Consider the following 24,192-nt stretch of genomic DNA (forward strand, 5'->3'; position numbering starts at 1 on the left):
CAATATTTAACTTGTTTGCACACCACTAATTCAAAAGTGGCGTCCTATTGGGAAATTGGCTTTTTTCAACTTCTGGCCATGTGTGAAAAAGACACTAGGCTAAAAAGCACAAATTTAAAAAAAAATGTATTTTTAAATAAAGTTATGACTTATATATATCAATTACATGTCTTTTAAATTTCCTTATATGTGTAAATAAGTTTCGGGCCGGGCCCGAACTTTGGTGAAAAAGTTTCTTGTTCGGCCGGGTCGGGCCTTTCAAAAAAGAGTTTGTTTTCGTGCGGGCCCGGGCCTAAAAATACAGGCCGCGCCTCTAGTAGAGATAATGTCTCAATTTGCCCATTTTGAAGACGCTTCACGTTTTCGAAACTTGAGTGGCTTTGAAAACGTTTATGTATCTTACATAAATATTATGTTCCTTTTTCCACTTTTCACAATTAAATATGGAATTCACATTCGATAGTTATTTTTATTAATAAATTATCTATCGATAAGTAGTAACAGTAAAATTATGTGAACACACCGGAAGAGGGGAATTTATGATCGAAAGTTTACCCTTCACTGAGTGTAACATCGATAAGTTTGAATTAGTATCGATAATCAATATACCGCATTCAACATAACTCTGCGTTATTCTCGTCTCATGACGAGTTAACATGCCCCTCTCTCCGGCCACATGGAATAATGCCGATCCGGAAACTCCAAGCCTACTCTATGCAACTCCAAGCCTAATCTATGCAACTCTAACGATAATACACTCATACATAGATTCTGACATACACACATGTTCATGCCTTTTGTAATAAATTGCCACTGACGAAATAGTCAGTCTTATTCAGTTCTCGAAACAGCACAGTGCTTTATTTTGTGAGTATTCCTAACATATTACAGAATTCTCTCGCAAATGAGACTCCCTCGGTCACTGGTCTGGTAACTGTGACAATTGTGTTTCTTTATTTTCTCGTATAAAGGTTTTGTTGGCAATGTCTGAAAACAAGAAACTAGTCCATGCTGTTGTTATGGGTGAGTTGCACCTTGTTGAACTGCTGCTCAGCAATAACGCCGATGTAAATGCTCCTGGTGCCCCTGCCGCACCGCTAATATACGCCTGTATGGGCAGTCAGCTCGAGATGGTGCAATTATTGCTGAGAAATGGCGCCAACGTTGATGCGCAGGATGATAAAGGTAATACACCGCTGACGATGGCCGCCATGGAGGGCCATGTGGAAGTAGCCAAGGTTAGTATCGAGTCATGGACAGTAAATTGACCGTTAACAAGTGATTAGAATCCAAGATTTGATTGCAACTGTCTTCAGTGACGAGAATCGAGTTATTGATTTCGTTATTAGAAAGCCAGTTCACGTGATCTTTAATGTTGTGATGTTTAAAGAATGTATAAACTACTCTCACCTTTTCAACTGTTGATTAATCTAATGTTAAATGTCTCTTTCATAGGTACTTCTTGAGCATGGAGCCGGCATGAACAAAGAGTTTTTGAACTGTGCTTTGACACTGGCCTGCCACGAGAACCACTTGGATTTGGCGCGTTTGCTGCTGCAAGCCGGCGGCGATAGCCCGATTGCTATTGGACTCCGGACTCAATAAATTCGATAAAGCTCGATAAAATGAAATTGTAAAAGAAACAGAAAACTTAAAAAAAATGAAAAGTAAAACAGCAAAGAGAAGTTTATGGTCAACATTTTTAGTTGCGGTCGAATGTATGCAAAAGTGTATTTTCATGAACACAGCCAAAGAAAGAGACAAATAGAATGATTTACATACGAAGAGAGAAAGAAAGACATTAATGCAAGCACTCACTCATACACGAAAACCATGTGTATATACCGTATTGAGTTAGTTGTCGTCTTGGCAATATTTATTATATCACAAGTGGCCAACTGTATCCCAATGATGACTGCCTTGGCTTCGCTTGCTGTCCATTTTTGTTCCTCACTCGCACTTTTATTATTATTGATGACAATTTTGAGCAGACAATAAAAGCGAACAACTACAACTAAAACAACACAACACAAACAACAATAAAAGTAGCAGCAAGTGACTGCCATGTGGCAACTAAAAGCAAAACTAGGCAACTTGCTTAACTCTCAGTCAGCGGCACCCAAAATGTTTAGCTGTGGCTCAAAAAACAAAAAAAAAAAACTTTGTGAGCATCCACAAAGTTTGTCAACTTTCGACATTTTCGTAATAAACGACAATGCAAAGCGGCAGCTTCGTATAACTATAACCGTAATAAGTGAGTAAAAACTAAGAGAAATGCCACAAAAAAAACATGTAAGAAGGCTTTAGTAGATGTGCTCGACTATGAGATACCTGTTACATATTCTGATTAAAAGCAAAACCGTGCAGTAATTTCATTTATATATATAAAAAAAATATATTGTAAAAATACTCAAATATGCTGAAGTGTACATTTGGTTCATTGATAAGTAAAAAGTACTGGCAATAAAAAAAATTATTGTTCTATCTATTGTATTCTCTAAGACCTGGATATATCGTATTGGCTGATCAAGAATCAGTATAATTTTTAAGGTCAGAGAACGCTCATTCAGCCTGTCACATAATACTCTCTATATCCTATATGTATCGGGTATAATAAATAAAGAAAATAAGTTTGAGGTGCGCAGGGCCCGGATATATTATCTAGGAAGAGCAAATTTCATTAAGTTACCAGCAGCCGTCACGCAAAACTGCAAAAAAAAAATAAAAAGAAAAAGAAAAGTTATTTATGAAACTCACTTCGTTTTCACAACAAAGATGCGTGTGTGTGTGTGTGGGAATGACTCAAAAGCAGCCACACGACGCATAAATTGGCCCCGAAAAATATATGTTACGCAAACAGCTGTTGCACTCAACTCTAAATACTCTTCAATTTAAGTCGCCATTGTTGCCGCTGCCACTCAAAGATGAGCTCAGCATGTAACTAGCAAACTAGGAAGCTGGCAAGAAAAGTGAACAACATTATTTTCTATATATACGTATACTTGATTTTTTTTTATAATTTTTGCTTGAGTTGCGAACAAATGGCTGACAAGCACGTGCTCCATCAATTTGATATTTTATACTTGCAACATACACACACATACTACACACATATTGAGCTGACATAGCCAATTGATTAAGCTAAGCCACAAGTCGAGCCGAGAGCGCCAAGTTTTGAGAAGCCGAGCCGAGCAAAGTTAATTCAGAATCGTTTATCAAATAGCTACTGCTGCTGCTGCTGTTGCTGCAAAACTTGCAATGCATGCGAGGCGAACTGCTGGCAGCTGCCATGAGGCATGCACCACCTTGGCTGAGTGGCAGCAGCTGGTGCTGCGGCAATGCAAAATAGCAAAAACACAACGACTCGCAACTGGGAGCAGGTACGAGTACATCAAATATGACGTCAGTAGAGAAGCCGAAGCTATTTGTCAAATTTGACTTTGCTTTTGCCTGCTCCTGTTCTTTTCACTCCACACAAAATTGATGAAATGATTTGTGAAAATTCGTACAACATTCGAGCATGAGGTGATGAAATCAACTTTATGTTCTAGCAACGTATACTTAAACTTTTGGCTTATGAAAAGCATACGTGAAGGCTGCAAATGGTCTGTAAAACAAGGGAATACCTCAACTAGTTTTTCACGATATTTATACGTGTATGCTGAGTGTCTTTTGAGTTGATAAATTGGCATTGGTTTTGGCTGAAAATCAGCTGTAAACTTGCACAGGAGCAGCACCCTAATATTTTTACCGTATTGTATTCAGCCAATTTGGAAGCACTTATAAAGTTGTTCCACACACTCACACACACACACACACACACACAACGTTCGCTCTCTGGCCGTTAGCGTTTGTTTTCTGATTGTATAATCGGCGCAAAAGTGAAAAAGCCCTGCAGACTGCACTCGACCAGAGCAGAGCAAAGCGCAGAGATTTTTCATGAATTATCCTTGACACGTATACGCCTTGTGGCGCGACACGGAGTGTTGCCACTAACTGCTCAGGTGTAAACATTTGCTGCTCGAATGAAGCGCCCAATGAGGCGACACAGGCGAGTGCATAAAGCAAGCTCATACAAACCTCACACACACACACATGGCTTCAACCAAAACAAATATTATACGAAAATAAAGAAAGAGTATGCGAAAGAGAGTTGATGCCGACAGCTGTATACACTGCCAACTCTCAAGTAAAACTGTGAAAAAAAGAAGTTGCTGCAAATTATTTGCAAGATGAAATGAAAATGTCACAGCGACATTTACACAGACTGAACTGACAAAGTTGATGGCAGTGCATAGCGTTGCATTGTAGTTGCCACACACACATACACACACACACACACACGTTAAACAAGGCATCCGTTGTTAAGTACGCGTATTTTCCGATCCATTTATCACAGCAGTAGAAGAGAGAACACACCTCTAGCTAGCTGCTAGCGAGCTGCACAACAATGGCAACGGCAGTTCAACTGCAAATTCAAAAGCCAGATTTTAAGCGATATTCTCTCTCTCTGTGTGTGCAGCAAAGTTCGCAGCTAACAAAGCCCATTATGTTCCACGTGTGAGTGTGTGTGTGATGTTCGAGGCAGTTAACGGAAAAACGCAATAAATGCAGCAAATGTGTTGCTTTGTGTGGCGGCGACGGCTGCTGCCGCTGCCTGCTGCCTCTGTTAAACGCATTTTTATAGAAAAATGCATTCATGCCACAGCCAACGCCCATTTATATGCTATATTTATTTTTTCACTGATTTTCTCTTTGATTTTTTTATATAGCTTTTTTCACTCACTGAATGTGTGTGTGCATGGCTTTTATTATAATCGCTTGCCCTGCGACGAGCTCTTTAGCACAAATTTCCATCACAAAACGAGCCAATTAGCGAGCGTTTAATGCAAATGATTTCGATGGCAAAGCAATTGCAGATACTTGTACTCGTTATGTTAGAATATATGTTATATATAATCTTCTCAACTGCATGACGCAACCTGTGAGCTGTCTCATTTTCCTCTCTTTGTATAACTATATACAACTTTTATTATGCATATTAAAGAACATGCTTGGCATACGCACCGCAGGGAGATGAGAGACAAACTCACTCACTGACTGACTGACTGACTGACTGTAGTAGTATCTAATAAATGGACAGCACACATGGCTCCCAAGAGTTTGGGTCTTAAATGGGTCACTGGTATCATTAGACAGGATTACCCGACACGCAAGACGCAAGAATTCGAAGCAAAAGGCATGCTGTCAGCACCTGGACTCTGGACTGATTAAATTCCTCCTTCAACTCTCGGTGCCTTAAAGGCAACGAAGGCCAACAACACAATTTCAGGCTGACCACATTCAAATTTCGACAGCCACGCTGCATGAATAGATGAATGTGAATGAATGAATCGAATACACTCAAAAGCAAAGCATAGCTGACTTGAATTCGCGTTGCTCTTTGCTTATAGCTTGTATTCTTCCCCTTAGCTGAATCAACTTAGAATAGAAAGCGTATTTCTGCGAGGTGAAATGCTACAAGGGTTAACATGGGGCAAACGCGACCGCAACAATTTCTAAAGTCAAGCGCAACTTTATTTCAATATAAATAAATAAAAGCCGCACTTGCTTTTCTTTTGGCCTCATTCAACAGCTGGGCGAGGGAAAATATATATATTTGAAGGGCAACTGGAACTGCACTTTAAGGGAACTGCGTCTGCAACTGTAGAACTGCAGATATAAGCTTATGGTCTTTGGAAGTAGAAGAAAGTGCTAGCCAGTTGCAGTCACAGCAACCACGAAAAATTAAGATAAATTCAATTTACTTGAATCGATGCTCACTCTTCTGGCACACACACATAATCCCATTTTACGTACTTATTGCCGCCGCACGGACATCCGGTCAACAAGTTGCCAAGCCAGCTGACTCACAGACTGACTGACTGACTGACTGAATGTCTTGCTAGGAAAGTAGTGGCATGCCACAGCGAAAGCACTACGCTCTGTTCTTGTGGTGCTGTCTTCCTGTTTGTCGGCTTTTGTCATTGCCACATAAGTATAAGTGTAAGAGAGCATACGGCATGGCGAATGGGCCATTGATGCGATAGTAGGACGAGACACAACTGTGGTTATATTCGCATTCGCATTCGCATTCACATTCGCATTTCGTACTCACATTCATTCGTTTGCCTGGCCACACATCGAGAACGTTTGTGCATGTGTCATTGAAATTCAATAAGGACAACTGCCCTTGCTTACATTGTGCCACTGCCTGGGACATCGACAAAAGTTCGACAAAGTCGTCTACTCCAAGCCAATAACTGCTCCTTCATTCTCTCAATACACTCAAGTGGCGTGGCGTCCTCCAGCCTCCAACCTCCTTTGTCCTTGCTCAGCTCCTCCTTCTTTTGTCCTGCCTTAGACATGTGTGTGTGCGATGACTTTCATTTCTATGAAATTGATTTCCGCTTATGGCACTTTGGTGTTGCTTACATGTTGCGTCTGCCACAAACACTCACTCACACTTACAAACACTCGCCCGCTCACTTGCTCGCTTGCTCTATGAATATTCTTTTGTACGTCTGCTTGTCTTCATCAGCCATTGCCTGAGTTGTGACTGGGCTTCGAGACGAGCTGATTAAGATAATGACTTCATTAATTCATCCAATTGATAGCTGCCCTTTTCCCATCTCATTGATATTAATATTAATTATGTCTGCGTAATGAAATATATTTTCAGCAGCCGTTGATCTTTCATTCATCACTTATGCTTTAAATATGCTATGCATCACAATTTATGTCAATTTAAGTCGCACTAATTCACATTCTAAATGCTGCATTAATTCATTTAATACTTCCTATTTTCGCCACTACTACTTGGCTGTGAAGTATGTTAAGTATACGACACGTCAACTGCAGTTGCTCTTTTGATGAACTCTTTTCGGTTTTGAAGTCGTAAATTGTTCATAATTAGCCACTGCACATGCCGTTAAAGCGAGGCAACGGTGGCAGCTTCCTGGAACGCTAATTAAAGGACTTGCTCGGTAGTTAATGCGCCTCGAGGGGCTGCACAATTTTCCTACGGCTACAATAAAACTAATTGGCCTAAGAACTTTTCACTTCCTTGGCGTGGCTTGGTGCTTGGAGCTGTGACTGGCTTAATTGCCGCTGCATACCCAAAATTTCCTAATTGCTGCGCGAATTGTCGACGCCAAATTAATTATAATTAAAAATCGCCCAGCAAATGGCAAATTGCACTATGCACAATGCCTCCTTCCCCGCTCCCGCTCCCCACCGATAACTGGCAATTGAAAGTTCTGTGGCTTATTAGCAACTGCAATGGCATTCAATTACCTGCAGTCTGACAATCGCATTGAAACACATGCCACAACGATGTGGCAAATGGCAATAGAGAGTCTCATAACCAATGATTGAAATTGCACCGCGCGCACACCACGTGAGTTGGCGTTGACTGCGATTGATTTATTGCCAACAGCAGCGCATCGCACATTTAATAATAAATTGAAACAAGCTGAATTCAATGCATTTTGTGCTAAATTTGCATCCAGCAGAGCAGAGCAGAGCAGAGTAGAGTAGAGTAGAGCAGAGGTATCATTGCGTATACTTAATATGCTGCAGCAATCACTCAGCCGCATGCATTCCCCCATATACCTCCTCTCTCTGCTTTATCCGTTGGCCATTTGACCAAATCGTGCATGTTGCATGCTCGTCGCGGTTGCATCTTCAATAAATCGTTGTGTTCGCTGTGTGAAAAATTAAATTGCACTTCATTAAATATCCATCACAACAACTCAATAAAATACTAAATTTGCTGAGTGAATACAAAAACGAATTGCGGCCACTCTCATGTGCATATGTAGGCGAGTGTGTCAGTGTATGAATGTGTGTTTCTACCACAAACTATAAAAATACTAGTGTGTGTATGTGTGCCTGGCAAACAGTGGAAACTTTTTCAATTCAACTGCGATTACGAGTACATTGCGCGCTTGGCCGCATTTTTTCGCCCCCCCAACTGACAAACGCTCTGCACATTCACTTGATACTGAGTCGTACTCGTCGTATTCATACTCGCATTCGTAGTTGTATTCGTTTTTACGTACTATATTTGGGCAGTTTTAGTCATGACGGAGAGTCGACATTTCTTCACTCGATGATGCGATGTGTTTATGCAAAGCTTTTAACTGCGCACACAATTCAGACTGTACAAAAGTGTATTAATTTAATGAAATTCAGTCCATTAAAACCTTGGCTTTGCTGCACGGTCACAGTTACAGTCGCATTCAGAGTCGCAGTCACATTTCTGCAGTTACAGTTACTGTCATAGTCACACAGCTACATTTACAGTTTCCATGCATAATGTCCGATATGTCAGTCATCGTTAGTTTTTTCCTCCCCCCAGCTAAAAGGAAGGGAACGAGTGTCGCTGTCGCCATCACTGTAAATTGGAAAAGCGAATAAAAATGTCTCACGTCAATGGAAAATTGTCATATGCGAGTGAGAGAGCGATAGCGACAGCGACACACTGCGAGTGGGCAGCAAGGACATAAAATTATGCCAATATCAAGCAACTATGTATGTATGTGAGACTATATAAAAACCAGAAAGAAAGTCTACGATCTATGTAGCTCAACTGTAAAATACCTGCTATCCATTTCCAATAAAAGTAAAACATTGCGAATGCGGTTTTATCGGTAAAATATATCAAATGAACATAACATACAAAAAAAACTTAAGCTGAAAAGAGTACTTAGTATATACTGAAAAACTAATATATAATATATAAAATTAGTATACTGGAAAAATGATGAAATATAGAAAATTGAAATACCGGAAAAATACTAACGTATACTAAATTTACATATCGAAAAAGTACTTAGTATCGATACCCAACAAAATAAAATTTAAAAAATTATATTATATATTAAAAGTATACTAAAATGTTCAAGTTTAATATAGCAAAATAATACTGAAATATACCGAATACTTATAGTGTCGAAAAAGGCATTTCCTGCCGGCACAAAGTTATGCTACCCTTAGAAAAAGATATCGATGGATAACACCAAGAAAAAGAAAAGACATTGAGACATAAATATGCGCCAAATAAAGCGACGAATGAGAAGGCGAAAAACGGAAAAGAAAAGCCATACAATAAAAGACGAAACACGAAGAAAACTTGTTGTGGTTATGTGTGTCTGTGTGTGTGTGTGTTTGACCAACTTTGGCATTGTTTACTGCGGCATTCTTTCATGGCAATATGTGGTAATTATTAAGATTAATAATACGACTAGTGGTACGCCACAGAACAGCAGCGCGAAGCCTGGCCAGTTGATGGCTTTTTAATGAGTTGACCAAAGCGAGATGCTCCGAAAAGAGAGAAGATGCGTAGCATTCTGTGCTGTGGCGAACGCACCGCAGCAGCAATTAAAGCACATCAATTAATATTAAATATTTCAACGGCAATTAAATGAAATAATTCGCTGGCATTCGCTGGCCATCAATCCAGTGGCAGGACCAGCAAACCGAGCCACAAAATTGTCTGATGTGACCAATGAACCGTTGGCTTTTAGTCCTCCTCCAAACAGAAGATAGTAAGTACACACACACAGAGTGTAAGTGTGTGTGTGTGTGTCTGTGTATACAAAGGAAAAAACTTTTGCCTTTATGGCGAATGAAATTTTCATTAACCGAAGCAACCAAAGTGATTGTGGCAATTGCGATGAGGGTGCGCAACGCGAAGCGACGCGACGCGACGTTGCAAGTTTCGAGTGAAAAGTTTTCAACTTGTGCCAACTGGACACATGTTACAAAATTCGCAAATAAATTTCAGTTGCTGCGAAACTTTCCACGCATTCGAAATGCAAATGAAATGCGCGCGATTGTTGACAGGCCAACCAAAAAGATGGCGAGGGGAAGCAGCCAAAGCCAAAGTTGAATCCAAAGCTGAAGCTAACGCTAAAGTTGAAGCTCAACTTGAAGTTGAATGGAAAGAAAAACTTGAACCGAGCCTGCATTTCTTATGAGTCACTGAACGAAATTATTTTCCAAAAGCATTTCAATTTCGCCCGGCAATACGCGTAATTGAAATTTGCATTTGTATGAGGCTTGCAAACAAAAAAATCGAGAACAGAACAGAGCAGAGCAGCGCTGAGCAGTGGAAAATAAAGAAAAGGAGACCTAAAAAGTAAACTTCGCCTGTGGAATCGAGTCCGTCTAGAGCTGCATGGCAAAAAGACCAATTAAGGACCGCGTTGTGGAATTTTGATTGCGAATTTCCACACACCCCAAAAGGGGCCAAGTGCCAAGTGCCAATGGCAAATGCGTTGCGTTGCGGCCAAGTCAAGGTATTTGGCCTAAACAATGCCGCCGAATGCTAATTTTTTTTTCTGTTTTTATCGGCAGCACATTAGTAAGCCGAAGGATATTCAATTGTCCTCGCAATTGTGGTCTGGCTTTTGCATTGACATGTGAATCAATGGCAAGTTAAGAAATCACAAAATACTGCAGAGCACTAAACAGACCGGAGTAATGAAATGCCAGAACTGTCCGCCGCACAAGTCTGTCAAAGGAATTCTAACGGCTTCCTTTTTGCGCCACCAAGGAGCAAAGGAAAAAAAAACCTGAAAAATGCCTACAACTTTTAGCCAAGAACCGCAAATTGTTTCAAGCCCAACAGCAGACCAAACATACTCGCGGAATACAAAAAAAAATTAAAAAAAAATAGAGAGAAAAACGAAAGCCGTGAAAGAAAATGAAAAATACAAGAAGCGAGCCAAATATTAGGACTTATAAAACTGTAGAAAACCTTGCGAAGTTTGGCATCTGGCATCCACTACCTGGGCCAACAGCAACGGAAAGCCATGGCCAAAAGGCAAGCCATACGACTACCGTTGAACCGCACACTTGCCCCAAAGAAGGCAACCGTAAATTTTATTGCATGACTTGATTAAATTCGCATGCAACATCAGCGCGCAACAACCTCAAACCCAAAACTCAACCCCAACCTCAGCTGGGGAGGTCAAGCAAAATAACTATGTGCCTTCATCGAGCTGATGTTTTGCTCTGCTTCTGCTTCTACTTCTTCATTTGCCTCTCAGTTTTCAGCATTTTAACGTTTTAACGTTACTTAATGAACTTAGAGTGTCATACTAGCAAAAAAAAAAAGCGAGAGAGAGAAAACACCCCCAACTGACCCATCGATACTCAAACCAACTAAGTATTTCCCTTCTCTTGGTCGGCAGTTAATGTTATGATGGATTTTGTGCAAAGCGAAAAGCAACTTTGAACCTTTAATAATGTACGAGTGTGTGTGTGTGCGATTATGAGCGAAAGGTTTTTTACATTGGCTCCGTTTCGTTGATTTTCCAAAGGGAAGCCGACTACTAACCAGAGACGGACACAAAGACGGACAGCGAGACGGACGTCTGGCGTTTTCTATGATTCCATGCTTAAATATGCTTCACGAGACTTGAAAGCATTTGAAGTAATGAAAAAGAAACAAATAAGTGCCTCGGTCAGCAAAACTGATTGACTTGCCACTACTCTGGAGCTCAAAATTAATTTTTAATGTTACTTAGCATTTTAATTTAATTAAATTACATTTAAAGATAGACAATACAGTGAGTAAACTTTTTTATTTCTCATATTTTTTACTAAAAGGTGTTGTTATAAAGAATTTTCTCTGGCATTAAAAATTCTCTCTACCATTAATAATTTTCGTCTAATTAAAAACAGGAAATGATTTACAATAGAGAGCATATCATAAATGTTTGATCAACTTCATATGCGTTTACTCATAGTATCAGTGAACACTTTTTTCATGACATTCCTGTAGACAGAGTAGCAGACTAAAAACAAAAAGCAATCGTAGACAAAACACTAGAAATGCTAAACAAACATGTGAAGGTACTCAATATAAATAGAGAGACAAGAGATAGAAGAGAATGACTAAATGATACCACGCTTTTGTATAATTTACTTAACTATTTACTCACATGCCTTTATTTCTATTTACCTTCAATATATCTATGTAGTTAGTTATTAAATGACATATTTCCTTTTATCAATATTCTTTATTAACCCCACCCGATTACAGGGTATGTGTAGCCGAGTTAGGGGCGTCTTGCTGATACGCTGCACAAAATTTAACGAAGCTTAACCTCGTTCAATGTGAAAATACACTTTAGGTGTACTTTGCGCTGTCATTTCGGGCGCAACTCGAGCAGCAATTGTGCAAATACTTTGTGCCACAAGGGGCAAAGTTCGGCAAGTGGTCGAGGCGGGGGCACCGAAGAAAGAGGAGGGGAGTCAAAGTTTTTCAAGTAAAATGCATGAAAGAATGATAAATGAGTCGCAGGTAGCAGTCACTACTATCGCTCTCCAGTCAAGAATTTCCATCGAAATGTAGTGAGAAAATATTTGATTTTCGCCAACGCATTGTGTCAGTCTCAAGATGAAATGTTGATGTCTTTAAATTATTACAAGAAATTTAAAATACGACTGTATGTCATTGCCATGGAAATTGAAATTGAAAGTGCGAAGAACTTGATACCGGAAATTGGTTTCATATGACAACACGACACGGTCAATGACAACGACAACGACAACGACAATTGCAAGAGCCATGACTACAGATAGATAGACAGCGGGAGAGACGATGACGATGGGATGCCACATGTCAAAGACACATGGTGCAGCGATGTGAGTCAATGTGGTGGTGCAGTGGTGCATGGGCTACTCGAAGAGCGCAAACCGCAAACACGATTCCATAGACCAAGTGACGCCATCATCATCGTCATCGTCGTCATCAACAGCAGCATCGATATGGACGCGACACTGACCACAAGTGATAGTTGCAAGTGTATGTGTGAGAGTATGTGTAGCTGAAATGTGATGCACCTAATGCTGTGGCCAAAAAGGTGAAAGTGAACGCGCAGTTATACAATCCGAACGAGCCAATGAACTTGACTGTCTATCGAATTACTTCGCCGGCAGCAGCAGTAGCTGACACCAGCTGACAGCCAGCTATAAAAAGGCAAATGCGTGCACGCAATCTCCACACTTGATAACGAGACACAGCCAGTGCTTTTGTACCACAGCAATCACATCACAAGGAGCAACACCCACCACACACTCACAGCATGCGTCATGAGGCGAGAGTTGACGATGATGGCCAACGAAATTGGCAATATGCAAAGGGCCCACTAATGATCAATGCATTACAGTGGCCCATGCTGTTAATGCTCTTGTTGTTATCCATAACAATGAGCCCCGCGGCTGGCATAACGGCACCGCTGCCACTGGAATTGAGCGAGTTGCCACTGCAGCAACAGCAGCAACAACATCCGTATCACTATCAGCAACAACATCAGCATCACACGAGTAGCAATTATTATGAGCCAGCAGCAGAGTCGTTGTCGCTGTCGCAGTCGGAGGCGTTGTCAGGATTAGCAGGATATACACAACATTATTATGGGGCAGCAAATAGTGCTGCTGCAGCTGTTGTTGGCGGCGCGGCGACGACACAAACGCTCCAGGATGAGAATGTTGGCATCGGCATCGTCGGCGGCGGCGGTGTTGGCGGCGGTGTTGGTGTTGGCGACATTGGCGACTTGGCAGCACCATATGCAAATTATGAACCAAAAGCTGAAGCCATCAATGCCGCAGGCTTTGTGCCAACGACCGCACTACATGGCTACAACAACTACGAGAGCTACAGCAATTACAACAACTACAACAACTACAACGGCTACAACAACAGACTGCACTCAGATGGCAAAATCGATTTTGTCATTAATACGGCAAATTACGAGCTCGATGGCAATGCCGACCATCAACAACAACAACAACACCAACAGCTACAACAACAGCAGCTGCTGCGAAGTGAGCAGCCAACTCCGGCAGCCATCTACTATCAGAACTATGGCGGATATCAGGCGACGCTGCCGCTATCGCTGCCTCAGGCTGGGCCACCGCTGCCGCCACCGCCAACGCCACTGCTCGATTATCCTATTGAGCAATTTTCCAATTATCGCCATACGTCCGCAGGGAGCGACAGAGAGCAGCAGCAACAGCAGCAGCAACAACAGCCGCTTCAGCAGCAGCTGGAAAAGGTGGCGCCACAGCCGCGGCAATTGAACGATGACAACGGCATGGTTTATGCCGGCAGCACGCAACGTGCCACACTTGCTGTGCAACAGCAGCAACAGCTACCAACACGCCAACAGCAACAACAACTACAACAGCAGCAACAGCAGCCACAGCAACAACAGCGACAACAAAGACAACAGAGCAATACACATTTCCCTGTACAGGATCAACAACTGGCCGCGCGGCACATTGTCGATCTGCCAGGCCAAACAGGCAACAGCCTTGCCCCAAGCGGAGGCTCAGCCATTGGCAACTCGCTGCCACCCATAACAACAAGCGTGCATCACACGCCTTCGAGCAGCAAAGCGATTGCCGGACTGCCGCTCTCCAAGCACATTGAGGTGACCAAACATGTGCCCGTCACCCACTATCAGAAGCAACATGTGCCCTACAAGCAGCCGGTACCATTGCGTGTGCCACGCCCCCTGATCACCACCATACCCAAGCCGATTCCCATTCGGGTGCCAGTGCCAAAGACCGTGACAGTGCCGCAATTTCAAGAGGTCAAGATACCCGTGGAGAAAGTGAAGCCGGTGGCTGTCGAGCGTCCAGTTCCCTTTGTGGTGGAACGACGTGTTCCATATCGGGTGGAGAAACCCGTTGCCACGCCCATGTACTATCCGTATCCCATCAAAGTGCCCATCATACGCACAGTGGTGCATAAGCAGCGACCTGGACACAAGGGACATCGTCGCTGGGCGGCTCTCAATCAGTTGTTGGGTTAGCTTTAAGTTTAAGTGTATATTTTTTTTGTACTACATATTGCATGTATGTTGACTTTTTTTTCACAAGCGCTAATAATAATGTGGCAACGCACTCTTAACCCTGAGCCACAAAATAATTGCAATTAGTGGCAATAAGCAGTGTAAAAGTGCAGAGCAACTCAAAAACTTTGACCAATATATTGAAGAAAGAGAGAGAGAGAGAGAGTGAGAGGGAGATTGCATAGTCAAACAAGAAATTGAAGTGGGGGCAAGTCAAGGAGTCAAGGGGTCAGAGGGCAAGCTACAAATGAAGAAAAGTAGCCAAGTAAAACTTTTTAATTGAGCTAAGATCCAACAAATGCGGCTAATAAATATGTATTGAAGTGCGGCAACTGCAGCAACCGGCAACGGGCAACGGGCAGCAGCAACAGCAACAGTGAGAGAATGCAATGGCTAATTGCCAAATGTAACTGCAACAACAACAACAACAAAAACGACGACTCTGACAACAAGAACACTAGCAACAACAAAAGCAACGACTTGCGCAACACGCAGCAAAGTCGGAGCTAAATAAACGCGACGTTCAACTTCAGAGGGGCGTTAACGAAATAGCAACAAAATTAGCCAAAAAGTAGAGTCCTGACTACGAACAGAAGCATGCTGAGGAATGAGGAAAGTGTGTGTAGGGTGAAAGGGGGGCGGCGTTGCCAAAGGGGGCGTGACAAGGCTGACGACTGTAGCTGTAGCTGTAGCTGATGGAATTGCTGCAAGTTATTGCCGACTAATGAAATTAACGCTAATTGACTTGGCAGTCCTAGGCGAGTTCAGCAACAGCAACAGCAAAAGCAACAGCTTCAACTTCAGCTCCATCTTCATCTTCATCTTCAACTTGCCTTTTTGTGCGTTGGTTGCAGCATTCTTAAGCTAGCTGTATTTATTTAATGCCCAAAAATTTGCGTCAAAATGGCGGGCTCAAACGTAATTAAAAATCATTAAACCAGATGAACTATCTGCTCAGCAAATGAACTATTTTGTGGTCTATGTCAGACATTGGCGCCTACACTCAGAGAAACTACATGAAATTTGTACATCAGTTTCAGTTAAATACAACATTTTTGTATCGTGCAGTGCATATATGTATAGTATATAGTATAAATTCATAATTGCAGCAGCCGCAAAACCACTTCGTTAAGAATTTTGCGGCTATTTTGACAACTGCCCCAGCAAAGCGGCAGATGCTGCTGCAGCTGATGTTGGCCCCATAACTGACCCAAAACCAAACGAGGCAGGCAACCAGCGCAATGATGAGCGGCAAATGCGAAAGCCGCAAATCACAATGAACATGCACGCGGTCAAATAGGCAACCACATGAACTCTGCTGATGAGGCTGTTTAAACAGTGGCATCAAAGGAGCGAGGGAGCGGGGGAGTGGGGGCGGAAGTATGTCTACCTGTCGCTGTCATTCAATTACGTATATGTGCAAGCAAATATGAATATGCCAAACTTCAGACAATGTCAATGTGTATGCGTGTGTGCGTTCGCTGTGATTGTTTACTATTAATTTGTCACGCATACGCCGTGTGTGACGTGTGCATAAACTTTCACTGTCGATTAAATCAACACCAGATGCTGGAAACAAAGATGCGCGTGCAACAATATGACTTTATAATTTTGCAAATGACGTAGCACTTTTTTGTGCTGCGGCGGGACAAAGGGAAAAAGGACTCGCGATGGCAAATGGCCAGTGGGGGAGTGCTAAACATAAACATTAAAAATTAATCAGCACTTTTACCTCAAAACTTTGATAATTGCTGCGCAGCCATAACAACCACGACGACGACGGCAACAGCGGCGTCTAGCAGAGACTGAGACGAGGGATAGCAACTTGAAAGGTTTAAACGGCGAAGACTCCTTTCTCTCTTCCGTTTCACATTCTGCGTTGGCGAATGGCCTGCGAAATGGGGCGAAACATTTTTGAAAAATTACAGTGGAAACACAGTAGAAACATTTCCCATCCCCAACCATTTGTTAGACGCCGCGCGGCGTAAAGTTTTAACCCATTTCGTGGGTCGTCCGCAAAAGCCCTTTTCACAGTTGGCCAGGCCAACAATTTATGTGCGACATAAAAATTTCGACTCAGGTGGCTGTTAGATTTGATGTTCTTCGCACAGCGTTTTCGCACTTTTTAGTGTTTAGCGCACTTTTCGGGTCCTTCTTCTTAGAAGGTGCTTTAATTGATTTGCCGTTGGCACAATGTGGATTCCTGAGCACACCTGAGCCTAGTTCTTATGTGTAGTAGTATGTCACATCACAGCTTGACTCACTTTTTGTATGCACACAAACCTTGACGTATGAGTGATATTTCATGTTTGCAAAATTTATGCCTCGTTTTGTTAGCATAGTCTGAGTATGAGTCGTAAAAGCCAGTGGTGCTACGTATATATTTTACGATTACCATAAACTATTTACACTTTACTTTAATAATCTTGAGCGAGAACGAGAACGAGAAGGAAACAAAGGCACATCGACGCATGAGGCATAAAAAGGATTTATGTCAAGTGACAACACGCTGCCTTCCTTTAGAAAAAGGATGCTCTGCATTGCCCTTTTCATTGGCCAAACAAACTTGCAGGCAAACAACGTGAACTACTCAGCCGAATAATTGCAATTAAAGAGCGTTAAAGGACAAAACTCAAGCTGACTCTGCACACCTGCAATGAAATGTCGGACAACAAAGTTAAAGCCGAGAACAAGGCAGAGTTGCATTCAGTATTTATGCCAAGCTTATCTCGAAATGCTTCAACTCTGCTTCTGTCGTCCAGTTTTCAGTCATCAGAGCTGTCTTTGAAATGGAAATAACCGACAACAAGTGCTTAGATTTCATGCTGCAGCAGTGTATTGAATTGCATCCGTATTTGATTGACAATCGAGAGCTGGAGAGACACGCCACAGTCCATCACTCTGATTAACCCAACTCAAACTGAAACTGAATACGAAGAACACAATGCAAAGATGTCAGTTTATAAACTAAAGCTAACAGGTATATCTCTTATTTCAAACCACTTCGAACTATGCACATAATGAGCGAAAATGCTAAAAACCAAACCAATTCTGTCAGCAACAGCAGAATAGCAGTCAACACAGCAAACAACACTGTTAACAAATGTTTGCAAAACTAATATGAAAAGTCGTTGACACGTGAGCACGTTTCATACAATGTCTATTGCAGAGACTCTATGAACTGTCATTTCATTCATAATTGACACAAAAATCAACTCAACTGGAGTATATTTTAAAATACAATTTAAGTGGTGTAAGAATTTACTGCATTTGAAATGTTTAAATTGGAAATGATGTGTGTATATCTTATATGATTTACTAAATGATGTTTAATAAAAATAAACAAGAAACTAACATTGATTTATTTTTGGAGTATTTAATTTAAATTTTGAATTAAATATGTTAAAACTACATTTTATTTGTATTTATATTTATTTTATTCATAAACTACGGTATTAAAAAAGGAAAAAAAACACTTAAATTTGATTTATATTTCATAATTTATAGTCACTTTAAATATTTGGAAGACAGTACAAATGTAGAGTACAACACTCCACTCAAAAGCATTAATTTGAACGAATGCATTTATGATATGCAATTGATTAAATAAGCACAATAAATAGCATTTGATATGAGAATACTAAATGTGATGACAATAATGTTCAATACAGTACAATAATGGCAAACATAAGAAGTCATCTATCAATACCCATGCCAATGGAAAATGGGAGCACTCGAAGAAAACGCATAAAAGCAAATAGATATATGGCTACACAGAGAGTATGTCGCATTAATGGCCATAACACTTGCCGTGTTTTGAATCGAAATAAAGAGGGTAAAATGGGGGATAAAGCACGCGCCATCTGCAATATTTGTGTATTTGCACGAGTATTTTGGTAGGCGAGAGTCCATTTAAGGCGATTTGTATTCGCATTTGTATCTATTGCGGCACAAATATGAAAATGCTGTACACACCGCACACGTTGGCCAACACGGTAATTGGCAACTTATTTGTGCCATTTAGATATAACCTGGCTGGTTGGTTGGTTGGATGGTTGGATGGCTGCCTCGCTGGTTTGGCAGGTAATGCTGTCTGAACATCGAATGCGGGCGAGTTGCGCGTAAATCATTTTATCCAACGCCAGATATTATCTTCATGGACTTGAAAGTGCCAGTGTACGAGCGTTGTTAGCCAGCCATGTTGCCAGTTGGTTAAGCACGTGCCGCACTTTATACGAGTATTGTCTGATTGTCTGCAGCAGTCGCCAACTCCATAGCCGAAAAACTAGAGAACGACACGGATACAGTTAAAGGGACAGACACGGAGAAATTGTATGCCCATCATGTTGTAGTCTGCTTGAGCCGCCGTCAGTTCGCCAAGTGTCGTTCATCCACTCGAGTGGCAATGACACGGGGGATAAGAGTATGTAAATTGCCTGTAGAGAGTCCTGTTCCATCTATGCTATTATCGTTAGCGCTGGCTTATAAAGCTCCGCACACGTGACGACACTCAGTGAGAGAGAGATAGTCGAACATGTGGCTAAACTATGAAGAGCAAATATACATAACAATTGCAGCATTAAAGTGTGAATGAAAGTGCTCGAAAAATATCATGAATATTAAGTTAAAGTCGTGCTCAACGTTGCGTATACGCAACATCCACATACAATCAATAAAAAAAGCCCCGAAATTAAATCAAATGCACAGCAATAAAATAAGCACAAAGTGAATGTAAAAGGGGAAGAAGTGGGGGAGGGGAAATGTGCATCACATTTTCAAATTTTGTGCGAAAATATTTATGAATAACTCTCGCCCAGAGGAAAGTTTTTTGCGAGCTAGAATATATTGCGTCTGGAATTGGAAAAGCAGGCGTGCAACTTTCATTATGCAAAAGTTTTTTAATAAACGTACAAATACGCAGTGGTTGTGCCACACTCACACACATACACACACCCACACGCACACAAACAAACACACATTATGAAAAGCAACTGTTGTGTTTACTACCAAATGTGCTTCTAATTGTGTTTGGAGTGTGTGCTTTGTGTGCATCTAATTTAAAATAATTAAATTTCGTTTTACCCAAAATGCAAATGTAAAATGTTTTAACGTATATTATATTTGTTGATAATTAAATACATAATTTAATTCAAAAGTAGCAATGAAATAATGCGCAAAACTGCACGAAATTAAAAACGAAATTTTTAAACGAAAAAGATATATTGCATTGCAGATTTTTGTGAAGAAAGGCAGCTTCAATCAACCGAAAGTTATCAGCCAATATTAAGTGTGCACAACACACACTCACACACACATATGCACACTTGACGACAAGCAAAATATTTTGTATGCAAAATAAAGTGCTTCAAAAGTCACTTAAAGTGTGTCCCTGACTCGCTCTTTCCTCCTCCGTAGTCTCTTTCTGTGTGCCAGCATAAAGACCGTAAAAAATGTTAAATGATAAATAAAATTTACAACCGCAACAACAAGAGCGACAGCAACAGCAACAGTAACAGCAGCGCCGACAGCGACATGCAAAGTCAGAAGCGCCAAGAGGCGACAATGATGTGTGTGTGTGTGTGTTAGTGTGTGTGAGTGTGCGGCAGCAGGGGTCGAAAGGGGAAGAGGGGAAGGAAAAGTTGGGTGGCCAACATATGTAGCAAACGCAAAAGGAGTTTTTTAGCTGTTGCCTCGCTTTGTTGCTGTTGTTGTTGCAGGCGACATAATAAAATGCAATTTAGACATCAAAAATACACAGTAAATGGAGCAAGCGTAGAAGCAGCGTCAACCACTTGAATGAGGACGAAAAGGACAAGAAGAAGGAGCGCAGAAGGAGGAGTAGTAAAGCTCTTGGACGAGGCAGAAGAACCACAGACAGCCACATGACTGACAAGCCAGGCAGGCAAAGCCAAAGGCGAAAGCGAAGGACCACAACGAGACAGCGAAGCGAAGAGGGGAAACAGGACAACAGAAAGGACTTGGCATGCAAATGCCTAAGTGTGCGTGCGAGTTGCTCAAAATGGCGGCAAAAGACGCGCATTGCATGTGAGCAATTGAGTTTTATATTGTCACGAATATATAGAAAATGTGAGAATGAACAAATGGTAGAATGGTAAAATGGAAGAATGCCAACATAAGAATGAGAAATGATATTTATATATTGTACGTTGTTTCTGTGAGTCTAATTTAATGACAGTTTATGTGCGTTTAAAAATGACAAGCTTAATGCTAGAAGCAACTCCACTTGCGCCTGCAATGATAATGTTGATGATGCTGATGCTGATGCTGATGAGCATAGCAGCAGATGTTGCCTACTTTCTGTGGCGTATGCACACGAAGGATGTGAACTTAACAAAGCAGAGAGACATCGAGAGAGAGAAAGAGAAAGAGAATGTCACTGACACTGAGTGTAAACAGTTGGCAAAGCATTCCAACCCGTGGCTGGGAAACAAAGAAAGGTGTGCTCTTAATTTAATTAGAGTTTGCGTGCCGATAGCTTCAAGGATGTCCTGCTACACAGCTACAAATACGGCACTTCAGCTACAGCGACAACTGTGAATGTAATGGCCTGGAAAGAGGCAGCGTTGTGGCATTTGGCCGTTTGAAAAGCACGGCAGAAGCCTAGATGAATTTCATTTCATTTAACACAATTCCATTCTCTGTGCGCTTAAAGTGAATAAAAATTAAATAAATATACTGCGACAAGGCAGTGGGAGTAGAATGGCAAACGGCAAATGGCAAATGGAATGCCAGACAGCCAGACGTATACGTAATAAATGCAGCGTAAAATCGCAGCTAAAAATATATATATACAAAAAAAAAAAACAACAATCCACCGACAAGCGACAACAACAGGCAACTGATGATGACTGCAAATGAGTTAATGCGCCAGTTTATACTTATTTTTGTGTATTCTTGCGAATGTAAATTGTTGTCATGTTAAATGAGTCACAAAATTGGCCGACAACACGAACAACAACTTTTGGCTTAACAAAATGCATTTTAACAACGCAGTCAACGCTGCGTATGCGTAACATAATGTGCTTATAGATAATTTAATGAACATGCGCGGATTTACATGCTGAAGCGCTATGTAAAAGCGATGCTCTTGCTCTTGCTCCTTCTTCTCCTTTTCCTCTTCCTTCTCTTGGTTTACCACCAACTCTTGACCTTATGCAGAACAGTTTTGAACACCGGCACCTTGACTGGGAATGGCTTGGGCACCTTGATGGGCACATACTTGACCACATGGTACGGCACATGCTTCGCCACCGGCACCGGGATGTGCTTCTCCACTGGCACTGGGATGATGCGCTCCACCGGCACCTTCAGCTCCTTCTCGATGGGCACCTGCACCTGCTTGGTGATGGGTATGTGAATGGGCACAGGTTTCTTTACGGGAATGATGACGGCATGCGAGACGGGAATTTTGACGGGTTTCTCGACGGGCACATGCTCCTTCTTCACATGCTTGACGGGCACATAGTTAATGATGTCCACATGATGATGCGACTGATGTGAATGCGCCTGGGCTCCATCGTGACCACTCGATTCGGCTAGAAAATTGGCGCCATGGTCGCCAGCACCGCCATCGCTATCCACATGGTCCTCGTAGTCACTGCCACCTGATGCCGAGCCCCCCGCCGACGACGAGTAGGAGGCGTGTTCGAGTTGCTGTTGTTGCTGATGCTGCTGCTGTTGCTGATACTGCTGCTCGTCAGCGTGATGCTGGCGATATGACTCGAAGCCGTCAGAGTTCTGATCGTAATGATTCAGATAATTTCCCACCGAGATTTTGTCGTAGGCGTAATGATGTCCCTGCGACTGCTCCACCTGCTGCTGATGCTGCTGCTGATGCTGATGTTGTTGGGCTGCTGCGACGACCGCCTCCTTGTATTGCTGTGCCTCAGAGGGCGTCAACGTGTTGTGCTCAGCGCCGCCAAATGCCGGCAGATAACCGCCTCCACCTCCTCCCGTGGCAACAGCTGGATAATCGTAAATCGTCGGATGGAGACCCGCACTTGAGTGCTGCTGATGCTGCTGCTGCTGGTGATGCTGCTGTTGAATATGGTCCCCAGCATCAATGCTGCCATCGCCATTGCCGCCATCACCGTAATCGTTGGCTGTTGCCGCCACCGCCGCGACAGCCGCATCGTCGTGCTGCTCCTCATAAATTGGTATCTCTTGTTTGGACGAGGACGAGGCCAGCGCCAAGGCTTCGGTATGCGTGGGCGCCACTGAGGCGTAGCCGTTGCTAATGTGTCCCAGGCCCGAGAGATTTGAGAGACCATTAAGCATAGCTTCGAATCCACCGCCGCTGCCGCCACCCGACGAATTGCTTCTGTAACTGCGACGCTCTTCGGCCTCCTGCCCCCCGCCACCGATGCCATAGCGATGCAGAGCCAGTGGCTTGTGCAACACGGATGTTGCCTGCTCCTCGGACAGTGGCAGCCAGCGATTATCGTACAGTGCAGTGTTGAAGTTGTTGCCACCTCCTCCACTTGCCGGGCCACGGAACTGTGCTGCTGCTGCCGAAGTCTTCAGTGTGCCAGCAATGCATACAATTGCTGCGGTGGCCATAATGAGTGGCATCTGCTGCTGCTGGATGGGGATATCGAAGCAAAGATTAACGCCAAAGAACATGGCAAGCAATTGCACAGAACATAACAGAACAGAAACGAAACGAAAAGAAAATGCAAATGCAAATGGAACCAGAAAAGAACTCTCGACTAATGCATTTTTAATAATCGCCAATCGACCAACAATTTCGCATAACAATATTTGCAGTCATCGTCTCGGCTTCCACTTTGCATTCTCCCTTTCTCTCATTTTCTATTCACACTCACCAAATTAATGTTGGCCATTTTGGCTGGGTGTTGTCTCGACTTGTCTCTAAAGATTCCTCACTGGATCCACTGAGCAGCTCTAGATGGCTGGACGCTTGCAATTCAAATGCTTGCAGTTTGTATTTGGCACGCGTTTATATACCACAGTGCATAGGACTACCTGCAGAGTTTTCCCATTTTCCTATTTTGCTAGTCGTCGATTGTTACACAATCTCTCTTAAAGCACTCACAGACACAAACACAGAGAAGAAAACCCCACACTTGTTTTGCTGGCCCCCAAAAAAAGTGAGTGTCTTGCATTTTGGTGTTGACCTGAACGTGGCATAAAGTACAAACAAGCATTTCTTACTTGATCTCAACTCACTCTCAACTTGGCGTTTGCCTTTCTTTCTTTCTTTCCTACACCCATTTCTCGCTGACACTCACTCTCTCGT

At 42.3% G+C, this 24,192-nt stretch overlaps 3 protein-coding genes across 4 annotated transcripts; 2 read left to right on the plus strand and 1 right to left on the minus strand.

Moving 5' to 3' along the window:
- The first annotated feature begins 805 nt into the window (after nucleotides 1-805).
- Nucleotides 806-1,685, plus strand: LOC117575250 (ankyrin repeat and KH domain-containing protein 1-like). Its single transcript, XM_034259383.2, has 3 exons — nucleotides 806-867; nucleotides 972-1,238; nucleotides 1,456-1,685. The coding sequence occupies exons 2-3, from the start codon at nucleotides 984-986 to the stop codon at nucleotides 1,603-1,605; spliced, it is 405 nt and encodes a 134-aa protein (XP_034115274.1). The 5' UTR covers nucleotides 806-867; nucleotides 972-983; the 3' UTR covers nucleotides 1,606-1,685.
- An 11,577-nt stretch (nucleotides 1,686-13,262) lies between these two features.
- Nucleotides 13,263-14,891, plus strand: LOC117573570 (cAMP-dependent protein kinase catalytic subunit). The gene is made up of 2 exons (XM_052006878.1): nucleotides 13,263-14,207; nucleotides 14,238-14,891. The coding sequence occupies exons 1-2, from the start codon at nucleotides 13,263-13,265 to the stop codon at nucleotides 14,871-14,873; spliced, it is 1,581 nt and encodes a 526-aa protein (XP_051862838.1). The 3' UTR covers nucleotides 14,874-14,891.
- A 7,162-nt stretch (nucleotides 14,892-22,053) lies between these two features.
- LOC117573575 (ell-associated factor Eaf) lies at nucleotides 22,054-23,876 on the minus strand. 2 transcript variants are annotated; one of them, XM_052006617.1, is made up of 2 exons: nucleotides 23,759-23,876; nucleotides 22,054-23,513 (listed from the first exon to the last, which is right to left on the minus strand). In XM_052006617.1, the coding sequence occupies exons 1-2, from the start codon at nucleotides 23,774-23,776 to the stop codon at nucleotides 22,065-22,067; spliced, it is 1,467 nt and encodes a 488-aa protein (XP_051862577.1). In that variant the 5' UTR covers nucleotides 23,777-23,876; the 3' UTR covers nucleotides 22,054-22,064. The 2 variants fall into 2 exon arrangements, with proteins under 2 accessions (XP_051862577.1, XP_051862578.1); XM_052006618.1 differs by having other exon boundaries at nucleotides 22,054-23,510; nucleotides 23,759-23,874.
- Nucleotides 23,877-24,192: the final 316 nt, after the last annotated feature.

Source organism: Drosophila albomicans, chromosome 2R (genome assembly GCF_009650485.2).
Source record: "Drosophila albomicans strain 15112-1751.03 chromosome 2R, ASM965048v2, whole genome shotgun sequence".
Classification (NCBI taxonomy): Eukaryota; Metazoa; Arthropoda; class Insecta; order Diptera; family Drosophilidae; genus Drosophila; species Drosophila albomicans.